The sequence below is a fragment of the Solanum dulcamara genome, chromosome 7 (genome assembly GCF_947179165.1).
Source record: "Solanum dulcamara chromosome 7, daSolDulc1.2, whole genome shotgun sequence".
In the NCBI taxonomy this organism is placed as follows: domain Eukaryota; kingdom Viridiplantae; phylum Streptophyta; class Magnoliopsida; order Solanales; family Solanaceae; genus Solanum; species Solanum dulcamara.
The window spans coordinates 7,006,792-7,021,016 of NC_077243.1; the positions used below are offsets into that span (position 1 = coordinate 7,006,792).

The following is a 14,225-nucleotide window of genomic DNA, read 5'->3' on the forward strand; positions in this document are numbered from 1 at the left end:
TGGTATAATTGGATCGGGTGTCACGTTCCAACACGGTAATATTAAAGGACAACAAATTAAAATGACTTAATGCTACCAATCTCCAATAACTCATTTTTCAAAAGAGCGTGATGTGGAGGCCTGAGTTCTCATGTGTGATCTTGATATTATTGACTGATTATGTAATTGTTCATTGTTTGTCACTTGATCTTGATCTTGTCAGTTGCCACCTGTTAAGTGTCATAATTGATTTCCCGTTATTACTTTATGCATATTAATTTCTATTTTGAGCCGGCCGATGAGACCTACTTAGTACATGTTGTCCTGTATTGACATCTACTTGTATTTTTCCTTATTTTATTTTGTGGAGTGCAGCGAGTGTTTCATCGACTTCGACTCGACCTCAGCTCTAGCTAGTGTCCAGCGCATCAGGTTCGAGGGTGAGTTATTCCTTCTAGCTCGTGTTGAATTCTCTCGGGCATGGCATGATGTCCTTAGATTTCGGACACATTAAGTTATTTATTTATTTTTGTATTTGATATTTTCAGACTTAGTATTTTAGAATTAGATGTCTTTGAAGTGATGACTTTCAGGTTTTGAGAAAACGTATCTAATAGACTTTAGTAGTTTTATTAGTTCTTACTCTCATAAATTAAGCTTCCGCGTTATTGTTATATTTTATAAGTTGGGTTTATGTCATTGGTTCTCCCACCTATGAGGTTAAGTGTGGTGCCACTCATGGCCCATTTTGGGTCGTGACATTTTTACTTATACACAAATATTAAATAAAATATTAATATAAATATATAATCATTATATCATACTATTAGTGCCCTACATAATTCACACTTCACACTACTTCAAAGTTCACAATGTATTTACCCTACGCTTTGCTGTTTTAGGTTCATAACGTCAAACTCAAAATCTAAAGAACCAAGAACAGTTACAGCTACGGTTTGCAAATTGCAACGATGACGACAAGGGTTAGCCGATGGTTAGGGTTGTGAATTGTGAATTTGATTTCACTCCTTTTTTATTTCCCTCTTCTCCCTTTTCTGAATTTTCCTTTTCTCCATACTCACTTTCTCAAAAAATTCAACTTCACTGGTAAATTCGAGTTCGCTGATAAACAATTAAGAGATTATTTCATCCTAATTGAGGTTAAATCAGATGAACATTTGAATAATTTTTTTAAGAAACTTTTTTTCCTTTTTCGGTAATTTCAATATTCCGAAAATTGTTGGAGAAGTCGTATCTTTTTCTTGAAAGCATTTTCTTATTGGTTGAACCGGAAACTAAACCGTTAAAGACTGAAAACCGATAAATCAAAAATCGATAATAAATATCTTATTGGTTTAGCATATTTAAAAACCAAAAATCGATAAATCGAACCGATAATACTTGAAATCGAACCCAACCGACCGATACCCATCCCTAATTCTAACTCAAATTTCATTTAAATTCAAATTCAAATATTATATTAATTTTTTTAATGGAAGATTTTCTAATTACTTTTCTTTATCCTTAATTTTTAAATTAAAATGCATATTTTTTCTACTAAGCTAAAATTTGAAATCAGGATAATAATTGTATTTTTTCCCCCGCGTTCCCCCCAACCTCGCACCCTTTTTTTTTAACTCATTTATTTTCTTTTCTTTATTCTTTCTATTTTGTTTGTTTGTTAGTTATCTTTCTATTATTATTATTATTATTATTATTATTATTATTATTATTATTATTATTATTATTATTATTATTATTATAACTATTTATTTATTTATTATTATTATTACTATCATTATTTTTTTAATTTTATTTAATATAATATCCATTTTAAAAAAGAAGAAGATCTTTTTGTTACTCTCTTATTCTTGATTTATTAAATACAATGATAGTTTGCTTATAGTTAACTATTTAAATTGAGAGAAATATTTGGAATTAATAAGATATCCTCTCCCTCTCCCACTCCCCTACATTTTCTCTTTTTTCTCATTTATCTTTTTTTGTTCTTTCTTTCTTTTATTTGTTATTTTTCTAAAATAGGATTACCCCCACCCCTTCCCCCTTCCTACGTTTTCTCATCTTCTTTCTCTTTCCTTTTTTTTGTTATTATTATTATTAAAGACACACAATCATATTTTTAGTTATATTTTTATATTTTTATTTTTTAATTTAATATTTAAATTTATTTTATAATATCTGAAAATGATAAGTTTATTAAATAGTAAGAGTTCATTTAGAACTCTTCAACCATATGTTTCTACTTTTAAGCTAATCGGTAATCTTTTTTTTTTTAAAAGTTTAATATTTTTAAATTCAAATACTTTCATTTTTTCAATTAAAAACTTTTATTAACTTTGTCTTAAAATTATCAAGTGGTTTTTTCATAGCTTGCCACCTGACTTAACCACATTGCAAACTACTCTCCTATATAGATTACTAGATATATACTATGACTATGATATAACATTTCTCACTAATACAAGGCACGAACAGCGCACACCACACGCTAGAGGAAAAAATAAGATTCAAATAACTTTCATTTGATGACCAAGAATAAACAATTTGAGAACACATCAGAGGCTGCATCACATAACAACTCTGTCCAATCTTGATACGAGCAGTTCTAGGATAATCTTTAATACGCATCAAGATTTACAACATGTTTAGATACATTGAATTTAGACATTTAGGTATGATAATATTGGAAGATATTTCATAATATTCCCTACACCTATAGAATATTTTATATTTGCTGATAGAATACTTAGCATGATGATATAGATATAAGCAATTGCAGCATAATACAGCACAATCAAGTTGATGGTTCTAAATAAAATTAAATTGCGGGTTCAAATAAAGGATTTCTCTCTGCTTTTTCAATCCTGATAACACAATCTCCATTGGTAACTTCAAAAATAGTACATTCATAAGGAACATAACAAGCCACAAATGTAAAGATAATTGTTCAATGCATGCAAGATGCAAATGCTGTGCCATATATGTTGACATACAAATATAGCTTAAGATGCTTTACAGGCACTCATAGTTCTTTACTTGACCTGCAATTTTCTCCATCTTGTCCATGACATTGAGTACGTTCTGGAACAGACAGTTTTGTAAGGAGTAGACCAAATATCTCCATCAATGGAAGTATGATATGGCAAAAACAAAGGTATGATAAGAGTTTCTTTGTAATCAACACTTAATTGTAGAAGTCATTGCTAAAGCTTTCAAAATCTAATCTTGATCAGTATTCAGCTTACAAATTCAACATCAAACATTTGTTGCAATAACTTAAATCAACACAACTTCTGTACAAAACTTAAAGATGAGAAGTGGACCAAATATCTCCATCAATGAAAGTTTGACATAGCAAACACGAAGGTATGGTATATTTTCTTTTTTATTCAACATTGAACTTCACAAGTCATTGCTAAACTTACCCAAAAAATCTGATCTTGATCAGTATTCTGCTTACAAATTCAACATCAAACACTTGTTGCAACTACTTAAATCGCGTGTTTCAAATCAAAAGATCAGAACATTCAAAATTGGCAATTCTTATTCAGCTTTCTATTGATGTATTAATACCTATAACGGAAAGTTAATTACTCAATCTAGAGAACACAACAAGGATCAAACCAAGAGAGGTAACAGCAACACATGAGTAAGTAACACCTTGAACGCGAACAAACAACAAGTTCAATTGCTTAGCAGCCTGGAGAGTAAGAGTCAAAATCTGCAACCTAGCTTGTTCTTCCATCTTCTTAAAGAAGTAAATCGGCTTCAGCGCTCGCCTCAACATAAATGCCAAAGAAAATGGTAACCCAAAAGCCAAGAAACTCTGTATTGAGATCTCAGGAATCGGGGAAGACTGAGTCTTGTAAGTGATCCAGGCTCCTAAACCAAGCTGAACAAGCCCAAGTACAGCAAATGCTTTGCTCAAACTATACATTGTCTTAAGCATTTTCTCGAGCACTTCACGGGTCTCATTTGCAAGTGGCGTAACGTCACGCTCAACAGTTGGACCTGTGATCTCCTGGTGCTTAAATTCAGGGTTTTCACTCGGATACTCACTAGGGCTCTTTGGGTTCCCACCACCCTCATTACTAGATGAAAAATATCTCAAATTTTTCATCTCCCCTAGAAACCCCTGAGTTTGAAACTTGATTTTCTTTTGGAAAAGTGATAAATTGGGTTTGGAGTTTTGGATTATGCCAAGAAATGGTGGCTGATTTTGGATAAAAGGAGTTGATTTGACATACGAATTGAAGGGGGTTGAGAGTTTTGGGTTTATTTGGGGATCTCTAAGGAATGAAAGTGGTGAAGAAACAGAAGGATTTCTAAGAAGTTTGGTTGTAAATCTGCGAGTTACTGTAGACGCCATAGCTGCAGAAGCAGAGAGGTATTGAGGAGATCAACGAGGAGCACAAGGTTTTCGATTAAGCCACTGATAGCAGTAGTCAATGGCTGCTTTGCCCACGTTATGTTGTATTTTGCATTTTCCGGATGGGCCGAACTGAGCTTCTCTTTTGTAACCCAAGTTAGAGTCCAGTTAATGAAGTCCGACAAGATAAATTACCTTAAAGTATGAATTCTAAAATTTGAATGTTAAATTACCTAAATACTCTTAACTAAAAACAATCCTATCTTGCTTGTCCCCAACCCTACGACATTGCACTACAAACTCCTTGTGAATAGTCGTCACCTACAACTCTATCCCGAACAGATGCAACGCATCAAATTTTTCTCTGTAAAACACTCAAATGGTGATCACAAATTCACCTCAAACAACCAACTTCTGCAAGCCACAAGCAGGATAATTCCTTATTAAATCAAACCTTCTTTTCACTATGCTATTCATTTTCCCTTATGCAGATTATCCACATTAACAATGCTCCTTCTCCCACTTAAGGCCTTGTTGATGCTTAGGTCAAAGTGCTAACCACCCTTAATGATTTGTAAGTCACACGTATGTTTAGTTGCTATTTAGTTACATTAACAGTGCTTGGAAAACCCGCTTACGACCTGGTTTATGCTTTGGTGAAAGTGCTAGCCACCCTTAACGATTTGTAACTTACACGCATGTTTAGTTACAATTTATAACCATTCACTTACATATGTTACATTTGGTTAAGATACACACCATCGAGAATACTATGTACTATAACAGTATAATAGATGAAAATCTTGCAACGTACCATCCTCCACATTTCTTCTCTGTTCAACTTAGTCTGTTGTGCTCTCAACTTTGGCATTCTCGCATTAGCATTGATACATCGTCCCTTACATTTTTCACTTTAACAAAAAACTGAATTAGATGGTTACAACATCGCCCCTTATAAATTTTCTGTTGAACAAAAAACTGCACTAACAGTGCTCCTTCTCCCTCAAAACACACTAAAGGGTTGATTTACGCTTTGGTGAAATTGCTAGCCATCATTAACGAGATGTAAGTTAAGTTCATATTTAACTAGAATTTACATTTGTTCACTAACCTATATTACAGTCGATAAAGATACACACCCCCATCGACTTTTTAATACTCTGTACTTTAACAGTTGAACTAACTAAAATCTTGCACCATGTCATCTTCCACACTATTACTTTCTATGCTTTGATTACTCAACTTTACCTGTGACGCTTTCATTATTTATTAATTATTTATTTAATCGTTATTTGTTATTAGTCTTTATTTATTTGTTATCTATTCGTTATTTGTTTGTTGTTTTTCTCATAAAGCTTTTAATTTTCTATTCTTATCTAACATTTTTATGCATTTATGCTTTTACTGAGCCGAGGGTCTCCAGGAAACAGCCGTCCTACCTTGGTAGGAGTAAGGTCTGCGTACATTCTACCCTCCCCAGACCCCATGGTGTGGGATTTCACTGGGTTGTTGTTGTTGTTGTTGTTGTTGTTGTCATCTTCCACACTGCTTCTCTGTTTTACTTAGTCTATTTCCATCTTTGGCATTCTTGCATTAGCATTGATACAACGTCTCTTAAATTTTTTCACTTGTCCTAAAAGAATAGCAAAAAACTGGACTAGATGGTTTCCACGGGCACTAGATGGTAACCAGGTGATTTCCCTTGAATCAACAAGCATATGGACTGTTATTTGTGTGTAGGAGTACAGAAAGTAGCGTCCCGTCATTTATAATTTCATTCTTTTTTTTTATATCTTGCGACTTGCGTCTATCCTCGCGTTTTCAGCAAGACTAACTTTTACCTCTTGTAACATGTTATTAACACACGCCGCTCTCAACATTGGTAACACTCGAACACTTTCTACTGTAAACTAATTCGTATATGACAACTATTTTAAAGAGCGACTATCAACACATGGTTTTAGATTATAAGATTTACAATATAAATTAACTACAATCACAGACACGAACTAATCCTTCTCTCTCTCGAATGTATGCCCGGTTTTCGTCGAATCTTTTTGATCACCTTCAAAAACAACATGAACATTGATACTTCATCCCTTATTGATTTTACCTTAATAATAACCTGAATTAGATGCACTTTATTTGGACTCCCCCATTTTCAATTTATTTGTCTTATTTTGCCCGCACACAAAGTTTAATATGGTAAAGGACACTTTGTTAGGACCGAAAATAATTAGGTGTTATGCGGAAGCTAGCAAAGCAAACCTTGAATGACCATGAGTAAGAAGACAAACGAGAAATATACCATAAGAGACACAAACATTTAACGTGGTTCGGTCAACTGACCTACGTCCACAAGAGGAGATGAGCAATCCACTATAAATATGAGAGTACAAATAATTGAGAGAAATAACCTCACACAATGCACTCGGAATAAAAAGAGGTTCACACAAGTGTTAACGTAACACTTGTGTCTCACCGTTTCTCCCCCTACACAAAACTATCAATGCCCCTAGGACTACATTGTGAATTGTAATGACCTTGAGGGTGATTTTCAAAATTTTGTACAAAAACGCGTGAACAGTAACACGCGTGAACAGTAACTTTTTGGACAGAAAATGCCCCTTTCTTCCCATTTCAATAGTTTTCATCATTTGTTTGAGTTCTTGAACTCCTTGAGGTGATTTGAGAAGAGATTTTCGAGGCAAAGTGTTGGGTAAGTGATTTTTGACCCAAAACCTTCCTTTTTCATTAAGTTTTTGACGATTTTAACTCTTAAATTTTAGTTTCAAACCCCAAAAATCTTTGTTTCTTCCCTAATCCGAATTTAAGGAAAATTGTGATTTCCAACTCGTTTTGAGCTCTATTTTTATGGGTTTTTCAACCATGAGTTCCTTATTACCAATAGAATGGGATTGTTCAATAAATTTCCAGATTTGACCCTTTTCGAAAATAGTTAATTTTTAGACCATTTTACCCCCGATTCCGAAACCTATCAATATGGGTGTCATTGGACTCCTTGTGACGTGTATGTTTCATTGTTGATAGTGGGTTGTCATTCCGGGCACTGAATTCTAGAGTTGCTTGTCCGGTGGAGGTATTCGAGTGTGGTTTCGGCAATTGAGGTAGGTTTGGCTATCTTTCTTTGAGATTGAGATGGGGAAATTAGTCATTCATATGTTATAGACTTTGGGATGGGGTTGTAGTATGAGTTGAGAATGTTATATATATTGTGATGTCTGTGTGGAGGCTTATTTATTAATGTGTTATCGTGGCGGGGTTTATTTGTATTACATAGCCCGTGTGGGGGCCTTATTTGTTATCTTATTTGCTTTGAGAGCATGTGAATTTTGATTTTCCTAAGAGAGAGGCTTGAGTATATTATTTGACTTGTGATGCCGCCTAAGAGATTGAGTTGGGGGTTTTGAGCATACTTGAGTATTGAAATATTGTTGAGAAAGGGGTGAATATTTAAATGAAAGTGTGTTCTTACCGTTACTATTTATTGAGAGTGAATATCATGTGTAGGTTAAGTTTTGAGAACTTTGAACCTTATACCACATGTGAGTTGATTATTACTTCCATGCATATGTGTTTTGATGCATTCATCCTCATTCATCATATCATGAAACATGGGAAGTTGAGAAATATGGAAATTCTTTTTGAGAAAGAAAATGAAACACCTTTAAACCTTTGTATCTTGAGTCCCTGACCGAGGCAGTTTTCCGGCAGGGTAGTGGATGCATTGTGATCCCAACCTTTGTATCTTAAGTCCCTGACCGAGGTAGTTTTCCGGCAGGGTAGTGGATGCATTGTGATCCCAACCTTTGTATCTTGAGTCCCTGACCGAGGCAGTTTTCCGACAGGGTAGTGGATGCATTGTGATCCCAACCTTTGTATCTTGAGTCCCTGACCGAGGCAGTTTTCCGACAGGGTAGTGGATGCATTGTGATCCCTTGACCACGAGGAGGTGGCAAGGATAATGAGCTATTGTGATTGAGGTATATGGTCAGCAAGACCCCCATAGGTCCTGCTTGGTAGCACAGCTCGGCAGGTGTATACGACAGGCTGTGCGATAGTCTTGATTCCACCGTACCACCACATCATTGCATCATCATATTGCATTGCATTGCATTGATATTTGTGCTTCTTGAATTATCTGATTAATTGTGATTATGAGCTGTTATTATGGGTTTACTTTACTCGCGCCAATATATATATAAACTGGCGGCATCGATGCCGAAGTGGGACTTTTCTGTATGCAGGTGGAAGCGTTCCTTAGTTTATTTCATAGGTTTGATTAATTCCTTATACTCAGTCAGCTAAAACCTACTGAGTACATGTGAATTGTACTCACCCCTACTTCTGTGTCTCTTTTTGATGCAGATACTAGTCGGGGTACCCCACGTGGCAGTTAATATTCTACCGGATTGTGTATTCTCAAATTAGTGGTGAGGTCCCAGAATTCGGATCGTCACTAGTCTATCTTTATTTTTCAGTCTTTTGTACCATTCAGAGACTTATGTTGTATCTTCAGATTCGAACCTTGTATTAGATGCTCTTTATACTTATGACACCAGGTTTTGGGATAATTTCTTCATTGTTTTTTTTTATTATTATTTAAATTGTGGCATCACTTTCCCCTTTGGGAGTCATATATGAATTTTATTTTTAGGGTTACACATCAGATTGGGTTTTGAGATGTGTGCCATCATGATCTCAGTTTTTGGGTCGAGACAATTGGTATCAGAGCACTAGGTTCACCGATCTTATAAGTTAAAGCGTAGGGTGTCTAGTAGAGTCTTGCGGGTCGGTACGTAGACGTCCGTACTTATCTTCGAGAGGCTACAAGATACTTAATAGGAAAATCTCTTTCTTTTTACTCCCTTCGTGCGATTTATTCATATCAAGTGTTGTATACCTCTGATCTATTCCTTCTGCGCAGATGGTGAGGACTAGAGCCACAATTACTGAGGGTGAGGATGCACCTGCTGCTCGAGCCCCAGTACGCGGGCGAGGTAGAGGACGTGGTGGAGTCAGGGGACGAGGCCGAGCAAGGGGAGCGGCACCTGCTCGTGGACGAGCTAGAGAGCTATCACCTGAGCCCATGTATGAGCATGAGGATGACTTAGAGCAGAAGACTGAGGAGCAGAGGCCATCCCAGCCTCCTGTGGTTCCCGATAGTACTCCGATGCTTCAGGAGCTATTGGTTCGATTATTGGCTAGACTGGATGGTGCTCCTACCTCTGGTATTATTTCAGGTACTATAAGTTCTCCTATCACAGTTGGTGCTACACCGCCAGTTCAAGGGCCTAGTATAGGGTTTTAGACTCCTAGTTCATCATCAATGCCTTCTATTGCACCTCCGAGATTTGCAGCTCCGCCAGTTTCTGCTAATGCTGCCATGTCGGTAGCTGAGCAGAAAAGTTTCGAGAGGTTCGTTCGATTGGCACCTCTAAGGTTTGATGGTAAAGCCGGAGAGAAAGCCTATGACTTTTTGACTGAGTGCCAAGACAGGTTGTTCAACCTAGGCATTTTAGAGGCACATGGAGTTGCTTACACTTCATATCAATTTGCGGGAGTGGCCAAAGAATGGTGGAGGTCAGTTCTTGCTCGTAGACCTATTGGTTCTCCTATGATGAGTTGGGAACAGTTTACTGAGGTGTTCCTCGAGAGATTTGTGCCTTATAGCCTTCGTGATCAGCGTAGGGATGAGTTTGACAAACTGGAGCAGGGCTCCCTATCTGTATCTGAGTACGAGACTCGCTTCTATGAGTTATCTCGTTATGCTATGTCGAGTATTCCCACCGAGTTCGAGCGGATTTGCAAACTAGTGAAGGGATTCGCCGGTTATCTCCAGGAGGCTACAGCCTCTCTTGTACTGTCTGGGGGTACGTTTCAGAGTATTATTGATCATGCCAGGATGATAGAGAGTATCCGACGTGCTAGACAGGGCGGGGCCAAGAGGTTCCGTCGGCAGGGTCAATTCAGCAATCATTCCTCCCAGGGTAGAGAATATTCGGGTTCAGGAACCCATGGTTATCAGGGAAGACCAGTCCAGGCAGCTATTCAGGGTTCTTCAAGCTCCGGAGGTCGTTTTAACACTTCTAGTTATTTCCCACGGAGTTCAGGTCCTCGAGGTTGTTATGTGTGTGATGAGTTTGGGCATAAGGCCCAAGATTGCCCCAAACGTGCTCCTTCTAATGGATGGCCTGGGGCACCAGTTGTTCGTTCTATAGATGCTCCAACTGTTCGAGGTTCTTCGCAGAATACTAGAGGTGGCACCCATGGTGCTAGGGGTAGAGTACGAGGTGGTGCTCGTGGTGGTTCGCAGGCTAAGGGTGACCGTCAGTTATGCTATGCTATACCGGGTAGATATGAGGCAGAAGCCTCTGATGCAGTTATTACAGGTATTGTTCCAGTTTGCCATCGTTCTGCTTCAGTATTATTTGACTCAGGGTCTACCTATTCTTATGTGTCGACTTATTTTGATGTGGGTATTGATTATGTGAGTGAGTCCCTTATTGTGCCTATTACTATTTCTACCCCAATAGGTGAATCTTTAGTAGTGGATCGGGTATACAAGGGATGTTTGGTGATATTTTCGGGTAGAGAGACCCGTGCAGACTTGATTTTATTAGACATGCTTGATTTTGATGTGATACTGGGTATGGACTGGTTATCTCCTTATCATGCTATATTAGATTATTATGCAAAGACCGTGACCTTAGCTTATCCCGGTTTACCTAGCTTAGTATGGAAGGGTAATTCGAGTTCGTATCCTAGAGGGGTGATATCTTATATTCGTGCTCGTCGCTTGATGGATAAGGGTTGTTTATCTTATTTGACTCATGTACGTGATCTCACCACGGAGTCATCTCATATAGAGACTACGAGGGTAGTGAGAGAGTTTATGGATGTATTTCCTACAGACTTGCCGGGAGTTCCTCCTGACCGTGATATCGATTTTGTGATTGATTTGGAGCATGACACTAAACCCATCTCTATTTCTCCTTATCGAATGGCTCCGACAGAATTGAAAGAGTTGAAAGAACAATTGGAAGATTTATTGAAGAAAGGGTTTATTAGACCTAGTGTATCACCGTAGGGTGCACCGATTTTATTTGTGAAGAAGAAAGATGGTACTATGAGGATGTGTATTGACTATCGACAGTTGAACAAAGTCACTATCAAGAACAAGTATCCTCTCCCTCGCATTGATGATTTATTTGACCAGCTTCAAGGTGCATCGGTGTTCTCAAAGATTGATTTGAGGTCGGGTTACCATCAGTTGAGAGTTCGGGAATCTGATATCCCAAGGACTGCATTCAGGACTCGTTATGGGCATTATGAGTTTGTGGTTATGTCCTTCGGGTTGACTAATGCCCCGGCTGCTTTTATGGAGTTGATGAACCGGGTATTTCGACCTTATTTGGACTCGTTTATGATCGTGTTTATTGATGACATCTTGGTTTATTCCAAGAATGAGGCGGATCATGTTAGGCACCTGAGGACAGTCCTTCAGAGATTGAGAGAGGAGAAGTTGTATGTAAAATTCTCTAAATGTGAGTTATGGCTTGAGTCCGTGACATTCTTGGATCATATAGTGACCAAGGATGGTATTATGGTTGATCCAACCAAAGTTGCAGCAGTTCGTGATTGGGTTAGGCCTACTTCGGTTATCGAGATTCGGAGTTTTATTGGGTTGGCAGGCTACTATCATCGGTTTGTTCAAGGATTCTCTTCTATTGCAGCCCCATTGACTAGGCTAACTCAAAAGACCGTGGCATTTCAGTGGACTGATGAGTGTGAGGCGAGCTTTCAAAAGCTCAAGGAATTATTGACTTCAGCACCTATACTAGCCTTACCCGAGGAGGGCGTGGCATTTATTGTGTTTTGTGATGCTTCGGGAGTCGGCTTGGGTGGTGTATTGATGCAAAAAGGTAGAGTTATAGCTTATGCTTCTCGACAGTTGAAGGTACATGAGAAGAACTATCCTGCCCACGACTTAGAGTTAGCAGCGGTGGTGTTTGTTCTGAAGTTGTGGAGGCATTATCTCTATGGAGTGCATTGCGAGGTCTATACTGACCACCGTAGCCTTAAGTATATCTTTTCTCAGCCGAATCTAAACATGTGGCAGCGTAGGTGGTTAGAGTTATTGAAAGACTATGACATTACCATACTTTATCATCCGGGCAAAGCTAATGTGGTAGCGGATGCCCTAAGTCGCAAAGCATCTAGCATGGGTAGTTTGGCCTTTCTTAAAGCTGTGGAGAGGCATTTGGCGTTGGAGGTTCAGTCATTGGCTAGACAGTTGGTCCGACTTGATATTTCTACACATCATGGTATTTTGGCCTTTGTGGAGGCTAGGTCTACTTTGATGGACCAGATTCGTACACACCAGTTTGAAGATGAAAAGTTGAGGGCCATTCGAGACAAAGTGTTGAGTGGTGAAGCAAAATCAGCCTCTCTTGATCTGGAAGGAGTTTTGAGGATTAATGGTCGCATTTGTGTGCCCAAGGTTAGTGAATGGGTACGTATGATATTAGAGGAGGCTCATTGTTCCAAGTATTCGATTCACCCGGGAGTGGCAAAAATGTTTCATGACTTGAAACAACACTATTGGTGGTGTGGCATGAAGAGAGACATTATTGATTTTGTGGCTAAGTGTCTAAATTGCCAACAAGTGAAGTATGAGCATCAGAAATCGGGTGGTCCTATGCAAAGGATGCCCATTCCTGAGTGGAAATGGGAGCGTATCACTATGGACTTCGTGTCTGGATTACCCATTGCATTGGGTAAGTATGACTCTGTCTGGGTGATTGTGGATCGATTGACCAAATCAACCCATTTCCTTCCGGTAAAGACTAGCTACAATGCGGATCAGTTAGCTAGGATCTATCTTCGTGAGATTGTTAGGCTGCATGGGGTGCCTATCTCTATTGTATCGGATCGGGGTTCAGTGTTCACCTCCCACTTTTGGAAGGCATTACAACGTGGTTTGGGTACGCGGCTAGAGATGAGTTCAGCATTTCATCCCCAAACCGATGGTCAGTCCGAACGGACTATTCAGGTGTTGGAGGATATGCTTAGGTCCTGTGTGATTGATTTTGGTGGCCGATGGGACCAACACTTGCCCTTAGCAGAGTTTGCCTATAATAACAGTTATCACTCCAGCATTCAAATGGCACCATTTGAGGCATTGGATGGTTTGATTCTGTTGCGGTTGATGCATTGGATACTGACTTACTTAGGGATGCTGTGGAGCGGGTACATTTGATTCAGGGTCGACTATTGACAACTCAGAGTCGTCAGAAGAGTTATGCTGATAGGAGGGTTCGTCCCTTAGAGTTTATGGTGGGTGATTGTGTGTGGCTTAAAATATCGCCCATGAAGGGTGTAATGAGGTTCGGAAAGAAGGGCAAGCTTAGCCCAAGGTTTGTTGGCCCGTTTGAAATCCTGAGAAGAGTAGGTGGATTGGCGTATAAGTTGGCCTTACCCCCTAAATTATCAGTTGTCCATCCGGTGTTTCATGTTTCCATGCTTCGCAAGTACATACCGGATGAGTCTCATGTGATTTCTTATGATGCGGTAGAGTTGAGTCCGGATTTGACTTATGAGGAGGAGCCGACAATTATTCTAGATAGGCGGCTTCGTAGACTCAAGACCAAGGAGGTCGCTTCAGTCAAGGTGCAGTGGCAGCATCGGCCTGCTGAGGAGGCGACTTGGGAGTTAGAGTCTGATATACAGGCTCGGTACCCTCAGCTTTTTGAGACCCCAGGTACTTTATTTTATCTTATGTTCGAGGACGAACATCCTTTTTAGTGGTGGATATTGTAATGACCTTGAGGGT

The 14,225-nt window shown here is 38.7% G+C and overlaps 1 protein-coding gene across 1 annotated transcript; it reads right to left on the reverse strand.

Moving 5' to 3' along the window:
- Positions 1-2,803: 2,803 nt before the first annotated feature.
- LOC129896791 (uncharacterized) lies at positions 2,804-4,547 on the reverse strand. Its single transcript, XM_055972760.1, has one exon. The coding sequence runs from the start codon at positions 4,367-4,369 to the stop codon at positions 3,587-3,589; it is 783 nt and encodes a 260-aa protein (XP_055828735.1). The 5' UTR covers positions 4,370-4,547; the 3' UTR covers positions 2,804-3,586.
- Positions 4,548-14,225: the final 9,678 nt, after the last annotated feature.